The sequence below is a fragment of the Rhopalosiphum padi genome, chromosome 3 (assembly GCF_020882245.1).
Source record: "Rhopalosiphum padi isolate XX-2018 chromosome 3, ASM2088224v1, whole genome shotgun sequence".
Lineage (NCBI taxonomy): Eukaryota > Metazoa > Arthropoda > Insecta > Hemiptera > Aphididae > Rhopalosiphum > Rhopalosiphum padi.
This window is the reverse complement of record NC_083599.1, coordinates 78,929,291-78,955,272: the sequence shown is the minus strand read 5'-3', so window position 1 is coordinate 78,955,272 and position 25,982 is coordinate 78,929,291. Positions and strand designations below refer to the sequence as shown.

General features: G+C 29.8%; 5 protein-coding genes and 1 pseudogene across 5 annotated transcripts; 3 read left to right on the top strand and 3 right to left on the bottom strand.

The window, feature by feature from the left end:
• On the top strand, window positions 1-1,275 carry LOC132925931 (uncharacterized). The gene has a single exon (XM_060990287.1). The coding sequence runs from the start codon at window positions 1-3 to the stop codon at window positions 1,273-1,275; it is 1,275 nt and encodes a 424-aa protein (XP_060846270.1).
• A 6,272-nt stretch (window positions 1,276-7,547) lies between these two features.
• Window positions 7,548-9,994, top strand: LOC132925930 (putative nuclease HARBI1). Its single transcript, XM_060990286.1, has 3 exons — window positions 7,548-7,594; window positions 7,649-7,810; window positions 9,394-9,994. The coding sequence occupies exons 1-3, from the start codon at window positions 7,548-7,550 to the stop codon at window positions 9,992-9,994; spliced, it is 810 nt and encodes a 269-aa protein (XP_060846269.1).
• Window positions 9,995-11,039: 1,045 nt separating this feature from the next.
• On the bottom strand, window positions 11,040-12,444 carry LOC132927762 (uncharacterized; annotated as a pseudogene).
• A 994-nt stretch (window positions 12,445-13,438) lies between these two features.
• LOC132925929 (uncharacterized) lies at window positions 13,439-17,986 on the bottom strand. Its single transcript, XM_060990285.1, is given in 6 exon segments — window positions 13,439-13,520; window positions 14,245-14,461; window positions 14,903-14,995; window positions 16,837-16,990; window positions 16,993-17,726; window positions 17,965-17,986. Coding segments are annotated over 6 exon segments (1,302 nt in total).
• Window positions 17,987-18,235: 249 nt separating this feature from the next.
• On the top strand, window positions 18,236-19,012 carry LOC132925928 (uncharacterized). The gene has a single exon (XM_060990284.1). The coding sequence runs from the start codon at window positions 18,236-18,238 to the stop codon at window positions 19,010-19,012; it is 777 nt and encodes a 258-aa protein (XP_060846267.1).
• Window positions 19,013-19,673: 661 nt separating this feature from the next.
• On the bottom strand, window positions 19,674-21,329 carry LOC132925926 (piggyBac transposable element-derived protein 4-like). The gene is made up of 3 exons (XM_060990282.1): window positions 21,161-21,329; window positions 19,854-21,006; window positions 19,674-19,725 (listed from the first exon to the last, which is right to left on the bottom strand). The coding sequence occupies exons 1-3, from the start codon at window positions 21,327-21,329 to the stop codon at window positions 19,674-19,676; spliced, it is 1,374 nt and encodes a 457-aa protein (XP_060846265.1).
• Window positions 21,330-25,982: the final 4,653 nt, after the last annotated feature.

Below are 25,982 nucleotides of genomic sequence, written 5' to 3'. Positions count from 1 at the left end.
ATGTACAAAGATACTCTAATGAAAACTCCAGATGTTTCATGCAGTGATATGTATAATAATCTGTCAAAAGCCACGGGTATAGGTTATGATACAATAATGAAAACTATCGTCGAGTATAAGCAAAAGAACACTGTGACTTCTCCAAACACGAAGCGAGTAAAAACATCGCTTTTTAATAAGATCGATGATTTGGACCGCAATGGACTTCGGCAAAAGGTCCATTCAATTTGGTTGCGGCGTGAACTCCCTACAATCGATAAAATTTTGTTTGAAGTTAACGAAGATCCGTCGCTCCCCAACTTCAAGCGTACTACTTTGTACAACATTATAAAAAAATTGGATTTTGTGTTCACAAAGAGGAAAAGGTGCAGTGTCTTGACAGAGAGAGAAGACTTGATTGTTTGGCGCCGCAAATATTTATATGACATCCGTAAGTATCGAAACGAAGGTCGATCGATTTACTATTTGGATGAGACGTGGTTGAACGCAGGTGATTGTGTAGACCGGGTGTGGATAGATAAAACGGTACGGTCCAAACACGATGCATTCAACAAGGGTCTAACAACCGGGCCGACAAACCCAACTGGTAAGGGGAAACGGTTGATTGTGTTACACATCGGTTCAGACAAAGGATTCCTCGAGGGTGGGCTGTTATGTTTCGAGTCCAAAAAGAATAGCACTGACTACCACGATGAAATGAACGACGATAATTTCAAAGAGTGGTTTCAGTCTATTCTTCCTCGACTTGATCCTCGTTCTATTATTGTTATGGACAATGCACCCTACCATTCAGTCCAAAACGAAAAATATCCTACTTCAAGTGCAAGAAAATCCGTGATATTGGAGTGGCTTAATGCGAAAGGAGTTACTTTCGACAGGCCGATGCTAAAGCCTGAACTTTTAGCTAAGGTACGGGAGTTAAAACCACGCGAGAAATCGTATGTTATAGACAACTTGGCTAGCAACGCAGGGCACACCGTTCTCCGATTACCACCGTACCACTGCGAATTCAATCCAATTGAACTAGCGTGGGCGATGGTAAAAGGCTACGTCAAACAGGAGAACACAACATTTAAAGCTGACGATGTCCGCCGACTTCTCAATACGGCAATTGGCAGAGTTACACCAGAAAATTGGCAAAACTTTATCAAGCATGTGATTGATGAAGAAAACAAGATTTGGAAAGTTGACGACATCATGGACGAGATTATTGATGGAATGGAACCATGTGTGCTAACCATTACAGGAGACACATCGAATGACTCTTCTGACTAACTTTTTTTTTTATAATATAATAGTATTATCTATTTTTTATTTTTGTTTATTTTTTATTATAATATAATTATTAAAAATACAAAATTGTTTTTTTATTTTTTACGATCGTACGTATTTTACACCTGGTAAGAGAAAAAATATTAACATACATTGAAACAAAAGGTAACATGATACAAATTAGAAAACATAAAATAAATTGGTTGTATAACGTGCCAACGTACGGAGAAGTACGCACACACACCTCACCGCACGGCGTGAACTAGGTATACAATGCATTTTAAGTTATGTGTTCATGTCACTTATCAAAGATCGACTAATGCGTCGCTCCCGCCGAAGCGCTGCGGTGGCGTTGATTTATGTCCGTGCTATTAGTCTAGCCACGCCCCTGCGCAGTAGCAAGCCGCCGTCTAGGTTTCTTATTTTGAACAGACTATAGTACTACCCATACAATTATATTTTATTATAATATATAATACCAACCTGCATTATTTTTGTCGTCTACACCAACAGCTTCATCGTCATGTTCTTCAAAGTCGAATTGATTAAATATAAACTGATCTTGTGTTTGAAGTTCTTTAAGCTCTTCGCGAATACGCCTTTTTTTTACTCGATTGACTTAAACAACTCATGTTTTTAATGTAAAGGCAAAATATAATATAATTTAATATAATCTAATATAGGTCTAATATACGTAGTCTTCACTCCTCTCAGCTTGTCCGCTGTATTGATGACTATTTTTACTTTTTATAGCTCTATTTGGGTGTTCGACTGCGACTTATATAATATTATTATTATTAATAAGTTATAACTATTATACATTTATACTCCATTTGCAAAAGAATAATAATGTGGTTAATTCGCAGTCTATATAGTTCGTTGACACCTACGACGCACGGCTAACTAGTGATGAATCGGGTGGACGGTGGTAGGTATTGTTTTGGCGGGGTACGACAGTTTTTGGTGTTTGTGTGCTATCACAGTAGCAGCGAGACGCTAACATAATAATGTCTACTGCGAAAGTGCGTATTATTGTTAATAATAGAATTTATTATAATAGAAATCGGTGCAACGTTCATCGAACGATTATTTTTAGGCATCGCGTCGTGGGCTGCAACGGTCTTATCTTATCGCCGCGGTAGACGTACACCGCGGATTAATATATTAATCCATGACGTAGAGTCGTAGACCTAGAACTCCGTTGTAAATTGTATTCTAGCAAAGGCTATTGATGAGTTGCGGCAATAAAGTTAATTTTCCTATTATTTTATAATTTTATAATAATATTATTATAGGTATTATTAGGGCTCCGATGATAATCATGTACAATTATATACATTGATATTCGAAAAATAAGTATGTATATTACATATATTGCGCTATACTACAAATAATGCTGACGAAATTGATTAAGCATTAATTAAATATTTAAATTAATACATTAACAATGCAATTCTAATTTAATGTGTGATAAATGTTAACTTAGTAACCTATAGTTAATGATTATAGATTTAGGTTTAATAAGCATTGTTTATGATACTCTATTCTAATGTTAGTCATTGAACGTTTATTCAGCATTTAATACAAATTAACTTTTTAATATTTATAATTTAATCTAAATTTAGTGTTTATATAACACTTAGAATTTATTTTAATGTAAACATTTAAAAATAAACACTTCATCTAGTATTATAAAACATTATTGGTAGAACCTTTCAAATTCAACTCAACTTCGACGTTTATAGAAGTTTTAACATTGGAAAATGTTATGTGGGCTAGTTATTAGTTTTTAAATGTACATACTATATATATATATAAAATTGCGTAAACAATTAAAATATTAATATTATTAGTTGTTAGCACATGTGGTAATTAATAAATAATGAGTTTAACGTACAGAAATATTGAATGTTCAGTTTTTATTACAACTCCCGCGCTTTTAAAATTATTTTACGCGGGAATGTAGACTTGGAATCACTGCCGGTAATTTGCCACCAGGCGCGCGACGGTCACCCGCCTAGTTTCGCTGGCCGTACTTTAGTATTAATGTATAAGAAGATAATACTATTATAATATAATAATAAAAAACGACTGATGACATGTACATATGTTAAAAACAGGAAATTATTAATATTTTTATTATTGTAACATGTCATCTGTTTAGGTTTGTACTAAAAATAGTTTCAAACTTGAAAGTATTATAAAATATTCAAAATATTAAATTGGAGGTATTTGCTCATAGAGCTATAGATTTATGAAGACATGGAAATTAGCGCTATCTATCAGTTTCGCTGTTAGTTATTGGAAACTAAATCCGATATGTTTTGCTTCACTTCATTAATAATAATTATTATGATAGGGCATCTCTATATACTCTATGCTAAGAACTGAAGAAGATAGTACTGATATCAAGTAATTTATAACAAAAGATAATGACGAGGAGGAAACACATGAAGAAACTGAAGTAACTGAAGAACCCGAGTACACTGTATCAAACTATTTTGAGGTTTTAACTCAAATAAAACAATTATCAGCTTTCCCTCTTCAAAAAGGTGACGTAGATGGTTATAATATGTTAAAAACCGCAGAAATTTATTTTGAAAAAAAATGTTTAAATAATCAAATTAATCTAAAACAAACTAATATAACTCAATTTTTTTAATTTTAATATTTATAAAAGCTTATGAGATTTTTTTTAATTTTAAATTGTACCTACTTACCTACATTATTTCGTAAATCATAAATACAATTTTTAATACCATATTCATATGCGTTATTTTAAAATTAGTGTTTTATTTTTAAAATTTGTATGACCTCTATATAGCGGTCACTTGCAAGGTCTTGAACTTCTGTTAACGGTCACCTCTAAATGGCGGTCATTATTTACAGTCCCTTTGGTGACCGTTGTATGGAAGTTCTACTGTATAAATTAAAAATATTATATGAGAAATATTTTCAAAATACTTATTTTAAATATTGTGAAATATTATGTGAGAAATATTTTCAAAATATTGATATTAAATATTATGACAATACTTGTTTTGCTGCCAATAAGTAATGTGACAATATTTTGAAAATATTTGAAAATTTTCTGAAAGTGTTCTGAAAATATTAATATTATCTATGAAAATGTTTTCAAAATATTTTGAAAACGTTATTTTGCCGTGTGGGTAAATCCTTGCTATTCTCCCTAATGCCCTCTGCAGGAAATTTCCGGTTCATTGCGTCTAACATATCATTAATTTTAGTTGTAAATAGCTGAGTTTCTAATGAATCATCAATACCATTACAATTTTGTGTACGATAAAATTGTATACCCACTGCCATGGATTTACTAAAAATCTATTAAAAGAGAAGAATTTAATTATTTCAGTTATATTAATGTATATTTCATTATTTATCTTAATTTACTTGTGTTGCAAATTTAACTTTCATTTTTGTTAAATTATTTAACACTATGTGATGTTTTGTAATTTTGGGACATACTTTCAGCATAGACTTAGAGTCATTTTAAAATACTTGGAAATAATGGTCCCATTTTATAAAATTATTGAACGGATGTAACTAAAAATAATTAAAGAATTAACATCAAATTTCGTGTTTAATAAATTTTGCATTGATAATATATTCCAAAATCAATGGTTATAGATATAAAAGTTGGTTGAATTGAATAAATATTTTGTAATAATTGCCTTTAATTGTTTTGTTTGGACCAATCGATTTCTGATATTTTTAATGATATGAGGTGCATCAGAAAAAACGGCCGTAGCCATTTTCCTGCAAAAATGAGATACCGTTTTCCTCCACTGTCCATTTTTCTCCAATAAATAAAATAATAAAATCGTCACTCATTATCAGAATGTTAAATGAAATAAAAGAACAAATTAAATATTTAAAGTATAATTATAATATAATAATACATCGTATGCGCTGATCTTGACAGGTGGCTAAAAAGAGAATGAATATAATAAAAAAGTACGCACGTCAATAAAAATGCATCAATCAATAAATTAAATAATAATAAAAAATTAATAATAATAACGGATTGGTGATAACGCAACCAGACAATATGTAAAATATAAAATATAGTAAAATCGCTGCAGTAAATAAAATTAAATTTTTTTATAATTATATGACATCTCAGCAACAAATGAATACCTGTTGGAAAAATAAAAATTAGATAAACTTCATATGAATAATTATTTAAATTTTTGCAATTACATACCTAGAAATTTCTCTGTTTTGTAATTTAATAATTGCATCGTCGATTGCTCCACGACGCTTGTTTGCTCGGTAATCCTTTGATTTTTTTGGAATATGTATACTTCTCATTTTACAATAAATATTTGTTTGAGTTTGCTTTACAATATTAAGCCACATACATATATTAGGCTTTTCTTTATAAAAGTTTTCTTTGAAATGAGAGTGGAAAGACTCACATGCATTAGTGGTTCTTGATAACGAAGAAGACAATTCTGCCCAAATAATTGGTGGAAATATAGAATTTTCCGAAATATACGTATCGGTTAAATAATCAGCGTACTGACTCACTCTTTGATCGTTTGGTATAATACTCATAAAGTCTTCAATAAAACATTTGGAAACTTCTTGTGGACTTAGAAATGTGAGTCCAAACGTGTTTCTTATTCAAGACCCAATTTCAGAGTTTTTTTCTTTATAGTATTGAACTAAACCAAGATTTTTGAACTTAAATCTAGTCAAGAACAACAATATCAATCTAGAAATACACCATCGTCAGCATTCATACTACCACAATCAACCCAATTTCCACAACCATATCTACATTCACATACACCTGAAATATCTAACCCTGCTATTCAAAATATCCAATATGATTCAACAGCTTCGTCATCATCATGTTGTAGTTATTTACATACATTTTCTCCTGAAGATAATCAAAACTAAATTTGATACAGTTAATTATATTTAAATTTTAAGTAAGTTTGTTAGTTTTTTTGATACTTCAAGGATTTATTTTTGTTTTATTTTCACTGGATAAAGCATTTGTTAAATTAAAATATAAAATAAGGTGGTACCTAATTAGTTATTTTTGGATTTTTATTAAAGTTTATTATGTTATTATTTTTTTTCGTTACTGTTGATAGTATAGTATTATAGTTATTTCTATACGTTTTTGGAGGTTGCCATTAAATTTCATACTATTTATTGTATTATTTTATTAATTTAATAATAAATTTAACTACTCAGAATTCATTGTATCTTAAAGTATATTTAATTAATTTGTTACAAAATGGATACTTTCTTACCTTAAACATACAGCTAATTTTTCTCTTGGTGATATGGCTTTACGAAAACTCGTATTTTTTTTTCTAATTGTAGTTTTAATTTTCGATAAAAGTACATTAAATTGAATTTTTGTCATACGGAAATATTTTCTTCGTGGTCAGTTAATTGTTTATACAAAGTTATGTATTCACCTTCGATATGCCGTTTTAACAAAATATCGTGAACCCATATTCTTCGTTGTACATTCCTTTGTTGTTCTTCTTCATCTAGTGCAATAGCAATCATTGCCAAATCGGCGGTAGTAAAATTTTTAAACATACTTCAAACTTTAAATATCAAAAAAGGGGAAAAGATGGAAAATTGTGTAGTCACTTAACGATGTTGAAGCGAAAATGTGGGTTTGGAAACAATGACGGTCGATATAGTATATTTGAACGGTACGGTACGGTGTCTGTCGGTACGCGTCTGACTAGTGTGAATCATCCTTAGGCCCGTTCTTACAATGTCCGGTTAAGTGTCGGTTAGTGCTAACCGGGGGTTTTACTAAAATTTAACGGACAGTTGGTTCTTACATACGTCGGTTATGCAAAAAGTCTCTGGTTACCAGATGTTTTACGGTCGAATTTTTAACCGGCAAAATTCGGCCGGTAATCTTCTGGTTATCTAAAATCTCTCGGTTTGTGTAATCAATAATACTCTATTTTTAAATCATTAAAAAAATAATTGGTTATTGATTTTTGTTTTAAATTCGACGTTGGCGTTTCAACGTAGTATAGTGTATACTTTTTGTTACAATTAAAATTTAACAATAAATTATGAATAGAGTTCTTCATAATTGCGGTTTAATCGACCAAGAAAGTGATTCTTCCGACTTTGAAAATGAAATTGCAGACTTTAACGTTGCGATTCGGGAAAAGAAAAAATTTGGATAGCGTAAAAATTACTTCGAGTTATTAGACGAAGTAGAGTTTCAGAAACGATTTCGTTTAAAGAAACAAACAGTTGAGATGGTTCTGGAAGAATTACTTGATCAGATAAAATATCCCACTAACAGGTAATTTGACATACTGTTATATCTAATTAATAATGTTAAAAACCAACGTTTCAGAAATAATGCCATTTCTCCAATGACTCAATTGTTACTAACTTTGAGGTTTTTTGCAACGGGGAATTTTCTAATTACAGCAGGGGACTTTAGTGGTGTTAGCATTGCAGCTGCTGGACAAATTGTTAAGCGAGTCAGTTATGCATTGGCTATAAAAAGTGATAAGTAAGTAACTGTATAATAAATTGGAAAGGAGAAAGAACTCAATAGGGTTTCTTGATCTTTGATGATTTTTAAGAATTTTTCTGATATGTACAGTGGCGCCGAGTACGTACTTAAGGTGGTGCATTCATATTAAAATTATTATTTTAGAATATTATGGATGTCTAATTATCAGTCATCTCCGAATCGATTCCTATATACCATTTATTATATATAGATAGAATTTTTTGAAGTCCAATATTCTTTACAGTTTACACCAAGTACATTATTATTATTTTATTCTTACATTATTGTTTTTATGACAACGCAATCTGAATGTTTCAATCAGATAGTTTTCTAAAAATTTTCCAATTTTCTACGTCATTTTCTTATTTTTTTCCCCGTTAGAACCTACTTCGAGATGTACTCTTTAATTTAAAAAAAGTGGGCAAGTGGGTATCGCTCTGCTGTATAGTAGAGATGGGGAGTAGATCACCATAATGGATGTGTTAAATTTGAATGCAACGACTGATATTATTATATACGAAAAACGATTCTGAACGGAGATGATTTGTCAGTTAATGATAATTAATAGGATATATTATATTATTACCTATTTTTAAATTGTAATATATCGTTATTTTACGCGTTTCATAAAAATTAAATTTCATACGCTCATTAAAATTTTTTCTATATTGACGCTGGAATTTTTTTTTATAGTTACTTGAAGGAAAACTTATGGATAACCTTGTATTGGGTTTTTTTTTACCATAGGTAAAAATCACAAACATTTTATGAATTCCTTGCAAATTTTCGCGATTTTGATATATTTCGTAAATATTTGAACTTCAAATGCTTATAAATAACAATTGTGACTAACGATTTATGATTTTTTTTTTACTACGATAAGTACCACTTATAAAAAACCTTGTATTAAATTTTAAAGATTTTTCAGAAATCGGCATTTCAAGAAAAAAAACTTAGAAAAGTCGAAAATTTCAATAAAAGGTCAAACAATTTTGAAAATTTAATCATTAATAGATAATACTAATATAAACATTTGGTGAAAATTTCAAGTATTTACAATGATTCGTTTTTGAGTTAGAGCAAAATAAAAAATCGATTTTGTCGAAAAGTGGTTATGCGTAAAAATTCCCGTTTTTTCCGCTATTTTTTCAGGGTTTTTCTGACGCTTTTGAAAACTACTGGAAATTTTTTACTTTTGACCCCCCAAAGTACCAACTAGATGAATTATCCTTTTCAGAGACGGGCTGAAGTAAAAAAATCGAAGCATTATTACTATTCAAAAATGTGATGAGACACAAAAAAAAAAAACATATCAATGTAAAATCAATACATTCATCACTCCGTTCAGAATCTAAAAAATCAAAATAATCAGTAATGGCGTTTTCAATTTATGTTGAGACCAAGAGAAATAGGGCTGCATTTTATATGTATAGATATTGTACTTAGACCCAATGGAAATAATATTTTTGAGGGTGTCTATGTAGGGGTGAGTCAGTGGTTGAAATTTGTGTTTGTGCCACCTATTAAAAAGTAGTTCGGCGCCACTGAATATGTATATTAATTATAATTTGTTTTTGTAGATATATCAAAATGCCTAAAGCAACAGCAGAAATAATGAAGGTGAAAGTGATGTTCTATGGTTTAGCCCGTTTTCCAAAAGTAATAGGTGCAATTGATTGTACACATATAAAATTGCAATCTCCATCAAGAGAATACGGGGAACAATACAGAAACAGAAAGGGGTATTTTTCCTTAAATTTACAAGCTTTGGTTAATGCAAATTTGGAGTTTTTGGATGTAGTAGCACGTTGGCCCGGCTCAGCACATGACAGCAATATTTTTGCAAATAGCAGGCTCAGAGCAAGAATGGAACTCCATGAGTTTAAAGATTGCGTAATTCTAGGAGACGCAGGGTATGCATTTTCCCATTACTTGCTAACACCTATAGCAAATCCAACAACAAGGGCTGAAAGATTGTACAATGAATCTCAGATTAGGACTCGTAATGTGGTGGAACGAACGTTTGGAGTCTGGAAACGAAGATTTCCTGTCTTATTTTTTGGACTACGTTTGAAAATGGAAACATCAATGGCAGTTATTCAATCCTGTGCCATACTTCACAACATTGCTCGGTTGGCAAATGACCCACAACCACCAGATGAGGTTGAAAATATTAATTAGCTATTAACCAACGAATTAGTGGATATAGAAGATGTTATCCAGCCAGGACATAATAATTCTGGTCTGAGAAATGCTCTTATAGCAGAACATTTTGGTCTCATGTGATGCATCACACAAGAGTAAAATTCCTTGTAAATATTTATACAAATGTTCATACAATTTATATTTATTGAAATTTAAAATTTACAATGTACAAATACGTTATATAGCTAAATAATAATATAAATAATACAAATTATTATGTTTTTTGTTAAAAATAAAATAAAAATGTTCTATATATTTCCACTTATATATTTGCAATATTCTTTTGTTGTTTATTGTTTTTATTCATCCTTATTGTAAATAAGAATTATTTATCAACTGCCTATTAATCAAATGCGGGCAAAAAATGAATAATATAGATAATATAGTTAATATAAAATTTAACTATCCAAGTTAGAATATATGTTATTTTCTGAAATTTACCAAATTTTTAACTTAGTTACTTAGAAGTTAGTTTGGTTAAAATAGTAACTTAAGTGAAAGTAGAAGTTAGAAGTTAGTTTTTTTTTAGTTTAAAATATAAATTAAAAAAACATTTTTTCAAATGTAATGTATTACATAAATTAATTACTAGTTACTAACTAGTTACATTACAAAGTTAATATGAAGTTCAGTACAGGTATAGGATATATTAAACAATATAACATAATACATTATACACAGTGCTCGAATTGGGAAAAATTATGTAGATGAGCTCAGATCAACGATTTAAAAAATGAGTTCCAAGTACACAATTACACAAACCCATGGGAGGCTTTCACACCCCCTGCCAACATTACTTATATTTTGAACACCACTTTTCAGCTACACAGATATTTTAATTCAACCTTCATACTAGTCCACAGAATGGATATGTACAATAAATTATAGGCAAAGAACAGTATGATATTATAATTAATTAATAGCTAAAATATATAGGGACAAAATAATAAAATAATAATATTATTATATTATATCCGCCCCCTGCGCACTCCCCCAATTCGAGCACTGATTATATATTATACTAAATATCTACACATGCACCCAACATTGTATTCACAAAATTATGAATAATTACTTGTTTTAAATCCATCACTTCATGCCTCAACTTATCACACATTAGTTTGTAATGTGCTCGTTCCCACTCATGTTTTTCTTGAGCTCGCAATTCATCGGCATTATGTTTCTCCTGAGCCCTTTTCTCTTCATTTTCAAAATATTGTTTTTGTGTAGTTATTAATTGTAACTTCTCTAATGAATATTTTTTCACGCTGTCCCCTAAAGTGGTCTTAATTTTTTTTTTCATAGCAAGAGGAGTCATTAACTCCGCACTTTTATTATTTTTTAAAACCTCTGGATTCCACTTGGCCCACATATGTTGTTGTTGCACTGTATCAGCTGTGACAACAGTTGCAGGATAATCCACATGCTCTACTTCCTGTTAATTATGTAAAAAATTAAAGCTTATTAAGAAAAATGATAATTTTAATAAATAACTCACTGTATCAGCTGTGACAATTGCCACAGGTTTATCTACAACAGTTTCAGGATCATCCACATGCTCTATTACCTATTAGAAATGTAAAAAATTAAGACCTATTAAAAAAAATGGCAATTTTAATAAATAACTCACTGCATCATCATATGTATATATAATTTCATCGTCCAAACTATTTACTCCAACAATTTCTATCTCTGTATTAACTAGCGGTTCTCCTAAAATAAACAACAATAATGCAATATTAAAAACTAGATAATTCTAATGTATTTAGTAATGCGATTAGAAAAGAAATGTATTATAAGGGGTGGATAGGCACATCATATTTAATACTAACATTCCAGTACCAAAACAAAGAAAACTATATAGAAACTGGTAAAGGTTACCTGTTTTGTCTCCATCAAAAATGTTTTGAAGTCCTACTGCAGTTGTACCCATAATTTCAAGCAACTTATTATGTGTTGGTGAGGATGCTACAGTAGAACGTGCACTTCCACCACCTGTTTTAAAAATTTCTTTTTTCCTATCCGCTTCCGTCTTCTTGGCTTTCCTTTTTAGGTTCTCATACTTGTCCTTTAAATTTTGTATCTGGGAATATAAATCAATATTGTTTTACTCCAAACTAAGCTTAAATATTCCTATTAAAAATTAATCATCTGTGAACAGTGCACATTTTTATATTTAAATACCTACACCTTTAAACCAAAGTAAAACTTATTTAATTGCTACTTACTTCTCTTGAACTGCCTGTTGTAGCAGTAAATTCTTCTTGGATTTTCATCCATACAGCAATTTTTGACTGCCAAATATCGTGATCAGATTTTTTACATTCTAATACGTTTGCATATTTTGCGGCCAATTCGACTAATGTATTTTCTTCTGTTGAAGAGAAATTACTGCAACGAGGTCTCTTGTTACTGTTTTTCGACATGTTTTAATTAAATAATATATACAATAACTCGTTATAAAATTTAAAAAACCCAACAAACAAGAAAATAATATAACAATATAATGTCGAATTATCTGGCTGATAAATGATAACAACAATAATAATTGATAACTCAAGAACGACGCATGCGTAGAACAATTAAATATATTCAAGTGCGGTTGTTTTGGGAATCACTTGTATTAAAACTGACGATTAGTTATACGGTTGTTAATCAGAGGTTGTAAGAACGGATTGGTATAACCGCCGGTAACCGGTATTTTACCGACGACGTTCCCGTTAGTTAACCAACACTTTACGGACACTTTAACCGGACATTGTAAGAACGGGCCTTAAACACTATTCGACGTACGGTAAGCTACTAAAAATATAATAATATAATATAAATATAATCTTATTGATACGAGTATTTTGTATATTCGTGTGTCTGTCTAACTCAACTCAATGTTGATAATCAGTGACAATTGATGATACACAATATAACAATATAAGTATATACGTATAATATGTCCATATGTTGTATGTACGTATCTTTATTAGGCTTAATCAAAGTTACAATATTAAGTTATCGATTGTTATAGACTGCGTGTGTTGTCGGACTAGCGTTTTTACCTAGCCGATAAGAACGCGACCAGAATTTAATCAACAGATACGCGCAAAATGTGATCCTATCCATACTCTATTTTTATAATACGGAACGCAACACTACAACACTGACTAAAATATGTATTGGAGGAAAATTAATATAACTTTAGTCAAAAATAATGTGGAGGAAAATGGAAACCAACCTTTTTTTTTTTTAGAGGAAAATGGACAGTGGAGGAAAACGGTATCTTATTTTTGGAGGAAAATGGTCCCGCCCGAAAAAACATACACATTTCTATTCCCATCATAAGGGTTAGTAAAATAATTTTTTAAATCTGCACGTTTACCACTGACTCCAAATTGCTTTGACTTTGTTTTATTAGTTGAGGCTCCATCACAGGTAAGTGCCATTACTTGTAGACCTGCATCTTTCAATAAAACAATCGCTTTTATTATTAACTGTGCCAAATCTACTCCTGTTTATGAAACAAATATTTTTTTTTTAATGCTTAATAACTAAAACTATATTAAAATTAATAATTTAAAATGTAATCCAACCTTTAACTGGACCTTTCGAGGCAAAGACAGATATAGGTTTGCATTTTTTCCCCGTTTTTTTATTATTATTATTTTTATTTTAAATTCCCGTATTTCATTTAATATTTGATATTATCAAGTCGGAACAGCACAGATATGATTTATATGCTTATCTGCACTACATATTAAAAGTTTACCCCCTACTTCATATTTTTCATTTAAGTATAAATTCTATGCTATTTATGTTAGAATGTTCATTTTTACATTAAACGTTTTTGATTTTAATTCTTTAAAAGTCCCCCTCTAGTCTCATAGTGTAAAATCGTCTTCAAAAATTTTTTTAATAGAACAATTCTATTAAAAATCTGATGATTTATTATTATTTAATATAGAGTTTCTCATTTCGCTTTGCATTTCATTTTGTTGTAACAAATTAAATATTTTAGCATCATTAACAGATAATTCATATTGTTTTGTAGATTCCATTCTTTATTTTAATTTTTATTTCTTTAACTAAGATATTCAATTTATTTTTGAAACATTTTGCAATTGATGATTTATTTCATTTTCTGATCTTTTTATGTTAATATTTTTAATATTTATTTTGTGATCTTTTTGTGATTTATAAAAGTGTGCCAGGAATGGTACTATTATACTACTTACCTTTTTTCCATATTTTCCCCATGAGTTTTTAGAAACTCAAATTGTTTTTCCTTAGCATCCATCATTTTTTTAACCCAACTGGGCTTAGTAGTTTTCAATAATGGACTTGTTTTTTGTGTAGATTGTAATGGAGAAATCTGAGTTTGAGACTCTGTCCTTGTGTTAATTTGTGGGAGCTGTTGTATGGGTTTTGCAATATGTGTTTCATAAATCATGTCTGCAAATAAAAGAGATAAATTTGTAAAAACTTGAAAAAAAAACATAAAAATACATTTAAATAAATACCTTTTGGAGGGGATGCAGTATCCTTTGTATGTACAATATTTTCCATATCTTTGAACCACTTCCATTTTACAGGCCCTCTTCTTCCAATTTGTTTCGATCAATCATGAAGTTTAGTATAATTTGTTTTCATTTTTCTAAACTTCTCATCACAAATTTTTCCACCTACGTTAATTCCTTTTTTTACACTTCTGCAGCAATCTGTTTCCATAAAATAATTTTTTTCTTTGACCTCCCATTTGAAATTTATTGTCATAAGCTAGTCTTAAATTTAAAGTTAACTGATTGATTTATCATTCCATGGTGAACCTATATTTATAGAATTTAGTTAATGGATACTACATAACATAGGTATGTTATTATTTGTCCTACTTACTTTCTTTAATAGAACTATTTAAGTTGTCAAAGCCAATAGGTTCGTCATCAAAAACTGTAACATCAGTATCTGATTCAAATATGTACTCAACAACTATGAGAAAATATTAGTTTAAAATATATTATAATGTCACTACCGATGGATTGTGCAGTGTAAAACTGAACTAATAAAATAATATTTAAAATATAATGATCAATATCAATTATCATTTATCATTTTATCAATGATGAAATGAATTTAAAATGAATATTTAATAATCTTCTATAATAATAATCTCTTATCAATTATCTGTACATATTATGTTTTCTCTCTCTTACAAGAGTTTTATTTTCCTTTTCACACAGAAAATGTGTGCGAGTGAGAACCATCGTTTCTCTCTCCGTTATGTTGACCTAAACAGTGTATGTAGAATGTATAAAGTAATGCCGTATCCATATGTTTAATATCTATGGGTAAACCAGTACTGGTGGTGTTGCCATAGCATATGTGTCGTTCGCAGTTCTCGTCCGTCCGCACCATAACACGCCATAATTATCCGGCATAATATAAAATCGCCGTAAACCGTCGCCCGCCCGAGTGTTTTCGCAGTGTGATCAAACGCCGCCTGCGCGTGTATTATTTCATTATTATCACCTGTCCGAGTAAGCATAGCGCGAATCAGTCCGTTGACATTATCGTGCGTTATTAATTATTATTATATTGTTATTATTATCCACTTCGCATTTCGCATACATGCCGCTAGTAAACGAAATAGCTGTTATATTGGTTATCGCACTCCAGTGGCGATTTAGGGGGGGGGGGGAAGCAAGGGAGGCAGTGCCTCCCTTGAAAATTGAGGGAAAAAATGTAGACTTATTGTTCCTAATTAATTTTAAATTCAATCTAGATTTTAAAAATAATTTGACTTCCGAAAATTTTATAAAAAAAAAAAAATGATTAACTACGTAAATAACAACGCTGCATAGTGCATCGGCAAAATAATGGTTTGTTTTACTGGCTTTCGTTGTCGCCCGCCGTACGGCGCACGCGAACGGGCAATTGCTCAGCAAACCTATTACGTATGACGCGGCCCCGCGCAAAGACCGTTTGAATTCAAACGGCATTTGCGCGGATAGCCTCGCCGTAAGCCCTCTCTCAACCACAAGTTGACGTCGGACCCGACGCGACCGCGAACCGGCCCTAGACTAAAGGTCTATTTACATATAACCGTTCCGTGTCCGATCAGTATCCGTTGTCCGTGCCCGTTCAGTGCAGTTAAAACCTAACTACTGAACACACGCACGTTTTTTACATTCCATTTTTCACTGTTGTTTTGGTTTTTGGGTATTTGAAAAAAATTATAATATGACTGGAAGTGTAGACGAATCGCTAGAAGATCTAGCAGTACTTGCCTTGCTGCTGGATGAAGAGGAAAAGAACAACAAACAAAAAAGGATTTGGGTTCATGATTTATGGGAAAAAAGAAAAATTGAAGGCGAATTTGCAACTTTGTATGGAGAGTTGGTAGATCACGAAACAAAATTTTTTGAATATTTTCGAATGTCACAGTACTGTTTTAATTTATTATTAAGTAAAATTGAACATGATATAAAAAAACAAGATAGTTTTTGGAGACCAGCAATAACACCAAAAGAACGATTAGCTGTCTGTCTGAGGTATGTATACTGTATAGATAAATATGAACCTACTTACAACCAAACTGTATGCAATTACAATTTGACTTAACAATATTATAATTTAATTAATTAATTTGAGAATAATAAAATTAATCATACAATATATTTCTTAATTATATATCTAAAGTAGTGTATAACATTTTAAGCAATTTAAAACTTAATACCAATCAATTCAACAAACATCATATTTAAAAGGTAGGTAATTTTATATTATGTGATATTATTGTATATTATCTTTATTTGAAAAATGTTGAAAAAATTGATGAACGAACTGTGGAGATGGTGTGGATGAATAATCAGATGTAGTTGGTGAGCTAATATCATGTGGTGTTTCTATAATATTTTTCGTATTACTAATTGAAGCAACGTGACTGACTTGTGGAGAAGGTGGTGAAGAAGAATAATTTGATACACACTTGGTGATGGCATCTCTTTCTGTAATTGAGTACTAGGATACGTATTGTGGTTAAGATGTTGTGCAGAACTTGATGGAAAGTTTTGATTAAACTCTCGACTAAACTGTTGCTGAGGTGGTAGCAATTGTGTGGGATATGGTGTCATAAAAGTTGTTTTTTTCTTTTCTTGGTCTACAATCATTTGAATTTCATATTCTTGAACTATAGAAAAAATTTTTGATTTCACTATGTTTAAATAGTATGGCGTAAATGATTTGAGTGTGGGTGAAAGGCAGGCTAATAAAGCATCAACAGAATGGGTTTGTGTAGTATTAGCTATATCATTTTCTCTTTTTTGCATTATATACTTCATTAAAGTACTCAAAGCCGATTCCGGAGTTTTGGTTGTACGTTTTTTTGTACATTTGCGAACTGCAGATTGATATTCTGGAGTTTTTGGTAATTGATCTTCACCATCTGTATTGCCACTAATATTAATCTCAATATTTTGAACTGTGCTAACATTTTCCACATCGTTCTCACTGTCATTACTAGAATTCTCTAAATCATCGTTATTCACATCTTTTAAATTTCCTAAAGTATCCCTCTCTTGTAAATGAGGCTTTAAAAACTGAAGCTGATCATCATATTTATATTTTTTAATTTCTCTAAATGCTTGACCACTTGTTGTTTTTTTAATAGATTTTCGATAGTTATCCTTAATGCTATTCCAGCGAGTTTTGCATATTTTTCCTAAAAAAAGAGATTAAATATCAATTTATATAAAAATTTAAAAAAATTAATTTATTTTATAATTCACTGTTTAAAATTAATTTTTTTTTCATTAGATTTTAATTTGATAAATGTTGTCAAAAGTCGAAAAAAAAAATTGTACCTATTTATTTTTAAAATTTTTTTAACTGTTATTGTAAAAACATATCAGAAGCCTTGTATTAAAGTTTTAGGTTGAAGAAAATCGAAGTAGTTTTACTGCCCCAAACGGACGATGACATACAAAAATTAAAAAATTTAAATAAAAAAAACATTATTGTAAATTGAATACATTCATCGCTTCCTCAGAATCTAATATAAGTATAATATATTTATAATTATAAAAAATGTTTGTTTTTTTATTTAGGTTTTTAGCGACAGGAGATTCGTTTAAGACAATATCCTTCAGTTACCGCCTAGGTCACGCAACAGTTTATAAAATAGTAATTGACACTTGTCAAAGTATATTAAAAAATTTGAAGACTGAAGTTATGCCTCAACCAACTGAAGAACGATGGAAACAAATCTCCAATGATTTTTGGAACGTTTGGAATTTTCCTAACTGTTTAGGAGCGCTAGACGGCAAACATGTCACTATCCAAGCTCCAGCAAATTCTGGATCTAATTTTTTTAACTACAAAAAAACGTTTTCAGTTGTTTTGCTAGCATTAGTAGATGCAAATTACAATTTTATAGCAGTAGATGTGGGTGCTTACGGTAAAAACAGCGATGGTGGTATATTGGCACATTCTAATTTAGGAAAATCATTAGAAAATGGTTCATTAAATATTCCTAATGATGAAATTCTACCAAATACCAATATTTCTGCACCGTACGTTATACTAGGCGACGAAGCGTTTCCACTGAAAACGTACTTAATGAGACCGTATCCTGGGAAGCAACTTGACGACTTGTTCAAACGAATTTATAACTATCGTGTTTGTAGAACGCGGAGAGTAGTCGAAAATTGTTTTGGAATTCTAGTACAAAAATTTCGTATTTTTAACAGAAGGATACAGTCTAAACCAGAAAATGTGGACTATATTATTTTAGCAATTTGCGTTCTTCACAACTATATAAAAAAATACAGCAATTGTACCAATGAAGTTTTTCAAAATATAAATGAACCCGTTTCAAATATTACTCTAAATAATATACCTATGCAAGGCGGTGGAGCTGGACGGGCAGCGTTTGCAACACGAGAATTATATAAAGATTTTTTTAATTCCCCAGCAGGGTCTGTACCGTGGCAAAATGAAAAAATTTAACAACATAAAAACGCATCTATTATTAGGTACTTACTACTATTTAATTTTACTGTGTATTATGTCTTAATATAGGTACTTATTATTATATTAATTCAGCAAAAATAATAATTATAAGTTATTTTTTAACAGTTGTGTTTTTTAAAATTTAATAACTTAAAGTTTTTCATGTAAATGACATACTATTGTCATTAGCGACTAGCAGTTGTTCATTTCAAATGTGTACCTATATCAATTATATAGATTTTACTTTTTTAAATGTTTATAACATGTTGCTATGTGTACCATTTCTGGTACACGGCTGAACATTATTATCGAGCCACATGTACCATATAAGGTACATTCGATTCATTGACATTAGTTACACCGTGCGCCAAAATGGGTACACGTAAATGTGATTTTCCTATGAGTTATGTTTGTGTGGCCTCCTAGTAATGTTTTAGTAAAAATAGCGAAATAAATTTATAAATTTTTAATATTTTAATCAATATTTTTATTAATGACATGTTTTACTGTAATATAACAATTAATTACAATATTTTTTTTTGTTTTATTTTGTAACATTATCATTTTTTTTAAATTTTATTTTGTAACATTTTATTTTTATTTTTTTTTGTATGCATGAATTCGAAAAAAACAATCCAAACAAAAATAGGAATCACATTTAGGACAAATCGTTGATACGCGAGAGGTTTTCTTTCTTGCTATCTGCGTTCCTGTATACAAAAATGTATTTATTTAATACAATAAAATATAACAATTATGTATAAGTATATTACCTTCTGTTCGAGAAATGTGTTTGTAGCATTGATTACATCGACCTCTTTTTTTATTGTTTACCAACTTATGTTCATCATATAATTCTGGAACTTCTGGAACACTGTTTGATTGCTGAATTAATCCATTAATAATGTCGTCTTTGAACTGGGTAATTGTCTTAGAATTTCCAGTGACTCCTTTATAAATACTAAAAGCATTCAATAATGATGTGTTGCAAATAATATCCATAGCAACTTTACGGTACCACTTCACACCTCTTCTTAGACAGCTACTATAAGATCCCATTTGATCAGTTAAATCGATGTATCCCTTACCACGATTATAGTCGATAACAACTTTTGGTTTTATTTTAATTCCTCTTTTAGCCATGACTTCTTCCATCGTGTTTGAATGTTTTGTACTTATCATAAGAACATCTCTACGGTCTCTCCATTTTAGTACCATAATTTCGCGATCACTCTTTTTTGCAAATATTTCACCCCGGTTAAGTTTTTTTTGTGTTACATCTTTAGGATTTCTTTTTCTATTTGATCTAAATGTTCCTACTAAGTGTGTTTTCTGTTGCAATAATTTTTCCGCTAAGTCAATGGAGTTATACCAATTATCTGCATACAATGTTCTACCGAAATCGAGATATGGTTCCATTAGTTCCATTACTACATTACATGAAACTGAATCACCCATTGTCGCTTCTTTTCCTGCATATATTTTATATTTTGACGTATAAAAGTCCCGTGTACACAGCTTAAAGATTTTGACTCCATAACGATGACGTTTATTAGAAATATACTGCCGAAACGATAATCGACCCAAGTAAGGGACCATAGACTCATCGATACAAACTGACTCTTCAGGAATTACTGCACTATTGAACTTTTCGACGAGTAAATCAATCAATATTTGGATTTTGTATAATCTATCATTAGTAGGAGCTTTGTCATTATCAGAAATGTGTAACATACTCAAAATAATTTCAAACCTGTTTCGGGACATAAATTTTGGAATATTGCAAGAATATAATTTAGAATTTTTCCAATAGTGAGCAATTGATGGCAGTTTCATCATGCCCATCCACATAGCAATACCAAAAAAGAGTTTAATTTCCTGCTCATTTGTGTCGACCCATTTTCTAATTCTAGCATGTCGAGATAAGCCTGCTGTGTTTTTTTTAGCATTAGCATACCTGTTTGTTTCAACCACTAACATGTCAATAATTTCTTTGTCAAAAAAAAAGATAAAAAAAGTCGATAGGACTGGCATCAGACATAGTTTCAATTATATCTGGATTTATTCCAATAGTATTTACATCAGGATTAAAAATTATATGACTATTTAGCTGTCCATTAGAAAAATCGTTATTCCAATTATTACCAATCGTATTAATAGTTACGTTACAATTATCCAATAATTCACGTTCGTAAATATTTTCGTCCGGTTCACTTTCCGAGGACCAGTTTGGATCAGCGTCAGTATCGTCGTAATCTTCCGAATATGAGTCCGAATTTGATTCCAGCATAGCTTCTATTTTTTGTCTATTCATTTTCGATTTCAATATTTTATAAATATACAAAATAAACAAAAGAATTTGAAATTGATACGAGGCAACACAACGCAATGAAATACAACCGTCTACTAAGACAAACCCGTGTGACCGTGTATAGTTTGTCGATAGCCCGTATACGACATACAATTGAAATCAGAAATAATAAACAAGATATAAAGGGAAAAACCTAAAGAATAATAAAATAATTTCATGTCTAAATGAGCGATAAGATAATAGTTCCAAGACATGGACATTATGCGTACCATCTAGGAATTACTTTACTAACATTTATTAGATTATTATTAGTCATGATGATTAAACTAATCGTGTACCATTTTTGGTACATGTTAAAATAATTAATTTTTTAGTATAAATAATTACATAATGACCATTCAAATACTAAAAGCATAAACTAAAAAGCTTATTTTATGATTATTGTGGGTATAGTGTATTGGACAAACATTGTAATAAATTGTATTAATTGCTTGGCAATACAACAGTGTACCATATATGGTACACATGACAGTTAACCTGTTAAACTAAGTTTTACTATATGAATGTCCAAGAACTCTAGCTGGCAACCACTGAAAATCAATTTCATTTGGATATGCTCTTTTTTCTATCATTTTTTTTACAGAATGTTTTAAAATGGGCCAAGCACACTTGTTTTCTTTTTTTTTTGTACCAGATATTAGGAACTGATTCAACAGTATCGTCTTTAATGAAATGTACAACAGTCCACATTCTGAAATCTAAATGTAAATTCTGAAATGTGAATCCATGATATATACAAATCAAATTGAAGTTAATTTACAAAATAACTAACAATAATAATAAAATAAAATGTACACTCTTATTAGCTTGTATTATAAAACTACAATTTAGGAATTAATTAAAGGCATTGCAATTAATAAGTTATTGTGAGTTATTTACATTATTTTATTTTCAATTTCAAAATCTTTCCAGTATTTTAAATTTTCCGAAAGATGATTTACAATACAAATATTAAATAATGTTGAATCAACTGGATTCGTATAGAGTAAAGATTTACTTTCAAAAATCTTTCCGATAAGTATTACATGATTTTGACAGTGTACAATGTTTAAACATTTTGCAACTTCTCCACTTTTAGTAAGGAAAAAACTCTCTTTATCAATAGATATATTAATTTTTGTACGATTTATTTGTAACTGTTTGTACTGAACTCCATCAATGTTGTTAACTAATGGTCCATTTGAATGTGGTTTTGATACCAAAAATTGCAGTTTTGGATTTTGAGGTATTTGTATCTTGTTGTATTTTTCAGTATATCGATTTACTAATTGTTCCAATGGTTTATCATGTTTTCTTATTTTAGCTTTTAACTCTTTCATAAAATTTTCAAAAACAAATGCACTGCTATTATCCAGTGGGCCATAGTATTCATAATCGTCTGATATATGTAGAAGTCCATGGACATTATGTGAAATGTGTTCACGACCATAAATTATTTCAAAGGTTTTTACAAAGTAATTTAAAAGTTGTTTTGCATACGCTACATAGTCTTGTCGATTTGGACTTAGCAGTATTAACATAGCAACATGCAAAACCATAAAATTTGTATATACATCTTTTTTGACAATATTTTTTAATACTATAGGACCTATATATATTAAAAATAACCGTAACTCAGTGGCTTTCCACCTGCCTACTTCATGTATTTCTCTTGCTTTTCTAACAAAATCACAAGGTATATAAGAATTTGTACTTAATAATGATGTACTTAATTGTTTAACATTATGGCTAGACAGGCGTACATATAATGGTCCTTTATGCAGCCAAAGTAAAATCAATTTTCTTACGACTCCGAGGCAAACTAAATGCATATAATCTAAAGAAAATGATTGGACCAAATCTAGTCCTGGTAACTTTATAAGTTCTGATAATGTGTTCCCAACATGATGCTCTTCATGTAACCTCCTTAAATACATTCCATGTGTCCTTTTATCAGATTTTTGATCAGAGTATGGGAAACAGACACGATTTTTATAATACTCGCCTTCTTGAACACATCGAGTACAAGAAAAAAACCCTGAATGGCCTTTGATTTTTAATAAAAAGGCTTTAGCTGGGGCATCACATACAAATACATGTATTGATACTTGTTTATTAGAACCATTTAGTACAATACCATTAACTATGAGTTCTTTCATTTCTGTAATGAAATCTGCCATGAAATCATTGCTATCTTTTGGTTTAGCTGTTCCGTGATAAATGCCTACAGGAAAAACTTTCTTTGTTGTATCAATAATATATGCTAAAATAGGCCAAATCTGACTGTTGCTGCTTTTGGATAAAGGAAGACCATCAATGCCAATGGCTATTTTAACCTCACTCAAATCAGATGTTGCATATCTTAATATTCCAGCAGTTAAACCAAAATGATAATAATGACCGGGATTTACACTTCGAATACTAACTTTTTTTTTTGGTGTATTTAATAATGTTCTACAATCATTTGGTAGATCTTTAGTGTTAATTACTTCATTTTTTTTCATTAATTTTAATAGTTTATTAACAGTTATGTTGGGGACATTACACTCGATGGCCCAAGTGCTTAATTCTTCCTTAAAATTATTAGTTGTTATGTATTCCTGTTCTATTATTTCATGGTTGTCTGGTGTTTCATTAAACAAGTTTAATGGAAATGATGTTATAGGTATAGCTGATACTGGCTTGGTGAAAAATGTATTTGTTTCTATGTGTGACGTTCTTATTAGGCAAGTACTTGTGGATGGAATTTTTTGTGACTCTGAAGTAATTTCATCTGTATTGTAAGTTGGTTCTACTTGAATATTATAACTATTAATAGGATAATATATTTTTTGAATATTATCTAATTCTTGTTTTCTTTTCCTCCATTTAGTTCGATTACTTTTTATCATTTTAAAAATGATGAATAAAAAATGTTTGTAAAATTAATTTTAAATCCTGCAAAAAATTATTCATACCTGATGTAGTTTTCAAAAACATACCTACAGTCTATACATTATAGATATTATAATATATATGTTAGACTTAATATGTTAAGAAACCAGACTAACAAAAAAGTATTTAAAAATAATATATTAATTAACTTCAAGAAATATTTATAGTTATACCTAAATTAATAGTAAGACAAAATATTACTGCAGATAATTTAATGGTACACTTTAAATACACATAAAACTTATTATTTATCACATATCTAATTTTAAATTGAATATTATAATAATATATGGCAAATAATTAAATAATTGATGTTTAAAAAACACTATAATAATATTATCTTATTTACTTATTAGTTATTCTTTAATGTTAGAAACATTATCTGGCCTTCTTAGGCTCAAAATCTCACAAATTAAAAATATTAAATGAAAACGTCTAAATAAATCAATATAAGTACCTAACTAATATTATTAATGTAGCATTATACATAGATAGTAGCCAGTATGTACACCAAGTATGTAGTATGTTACCACTATGCACTACTCCTTAAAAATATTTTTGAGGAGAATCAACATAGGTACCTATTTAAATATTTTTTTATTAACATCTAATTTTATCTTATGTCAGTATACATTCATTTTAAAATAATATAGGTACTTGTATTTTTTAATAAATATCTTCGGTTCACTTTTAAATAAATTTTAAAAACAAAATAGTAATGTAAATTCGGGTAAACTAAAAGTTACTGGTAAATATTACAAAATATGCATTATTATGTACAATATTGTAACATAATATACATGTATAATATTACCAAGATAATTATAAAATTAAAAAAATATATAATATAGGTATAAGTATGTACGTACCAGGATTTAAAGAGAAAATAATAGGTGTTTACTATTTAATATTTATATTAGAATGGGAGGAAAAAGATTCTTTATGAGTCTGTTTTACAATAGTGTTTAAACTTGATTCAGACTGTTCAGAGGCTGGATCAAGTTTAAACTGTAATTGTAAAACTCATTATAATATACACTTCATACACTTTTGATAGTTTTAATGTTTTAAATATGGTTTTAAACTGTATTATGATGTACGGACAGTGGTGAACACCAAATATACAATATATTAATACAAATTATAAAAATATCATGACAATATAATACAAAATATTATTGAAATGTGTATGTATATGTGTAACTATTATATTATGTAGTATTAAGTAGGCCAGTGGCGGCTTTGGGGGTATTTTTTTGGTGAGGCGACTCATGTATCACCCCCCCCTCTTCATAATAAAAATTAAACTTCATAATAATGGAATTTAAAAATATAAAAATAATTATAACTATAATAATATACTTGTTTCGTATAGTAAATAATATAATAAAGTGAACATTTTAAAACTTGGTAGTCCTGAAAAGGACTTTTTTAAGTATACATTATACCTACCTACTACCTAGTCTTGAAAAAGACTTTTTAAGTAAACCTAGTCTTGAAAAAGACTTTTTAAGTAAACCTAGTCTTGAAAAAGACTTTTTAAGTAAACCAAGTCTTAAAAAAGACTTGTTAAGTATGCAAAGTTCTGAAACTATGAATTAAATAAAACTATATTAAACTATTATGTTTTGTATGTTAAATTTATACTCCTATCTTTTTGATTAGCATATATGTTTATAATAT

What these genes read in the sequence shown, in the direction of transcription:
- LOC132925931 (XM_060990287.1), top strand. Translation starts at nt 1, where the DNA reads ATGTACAAAGATACTCTAATGAAAACTCCAGATGTTTCATGCAGTGAT.
- LOC132925930 (XM_060990286.1), top strand. Translation starts at nt 7,548, where the DNA reads ATGGTTCTGGAAGAATTACTTGATCAGATAAAATATCCCACTAACAG. An exon ending in ATAAAATATCCCACTAACAG is followed by an intron (nt 7,595 to 7,648) that starts GTAATTTGACAT and finishes CCAACGTTTCAG; the next exon opens with AAATAATGCCATTTCTCCAA. An exon ending in TTGGCTATAAAAAGTGATAA is followed by an intron (nt 7,811 to 9,393) that starts GTAAGTAACTGT and finishes TTGTTTTTGTAG; the next exon opens with ATATATCAAAATGCCTAAAG.
- LOC132925928 (XM_060990284.1), top strand. Translation starts at nt 18,236, where the DNA reads ATGCCTCAACCAACTGAAGAACGATGGAAACAAATCTCCAATGATTTT.
- LOC132925926 (XM_060990282.1), bottom strand. Translation starts at nt 21,329, where the DNA reads ATGAATAGACAAAAAATAGAAGCTATGCTGGAATCAAATTCGGACTCA. An exon ending in CGTAACTATTAATACGATTG is followed by an intron (nt 21,007 to 21,160) that starts GTAATAATTGGA and finishes TTTTTGACAAAG; the next exon opens with AAATTATTGACATGTTAGTG. An exon ending in GAATTATATGATGAACATAA is followed by an intron (nt 19,726 to 19,853) that starts GTTGGTAAACAA and finishes TTTTGTATACAG; the next exon opens with GAACGCAGATAGCAAGAAAG.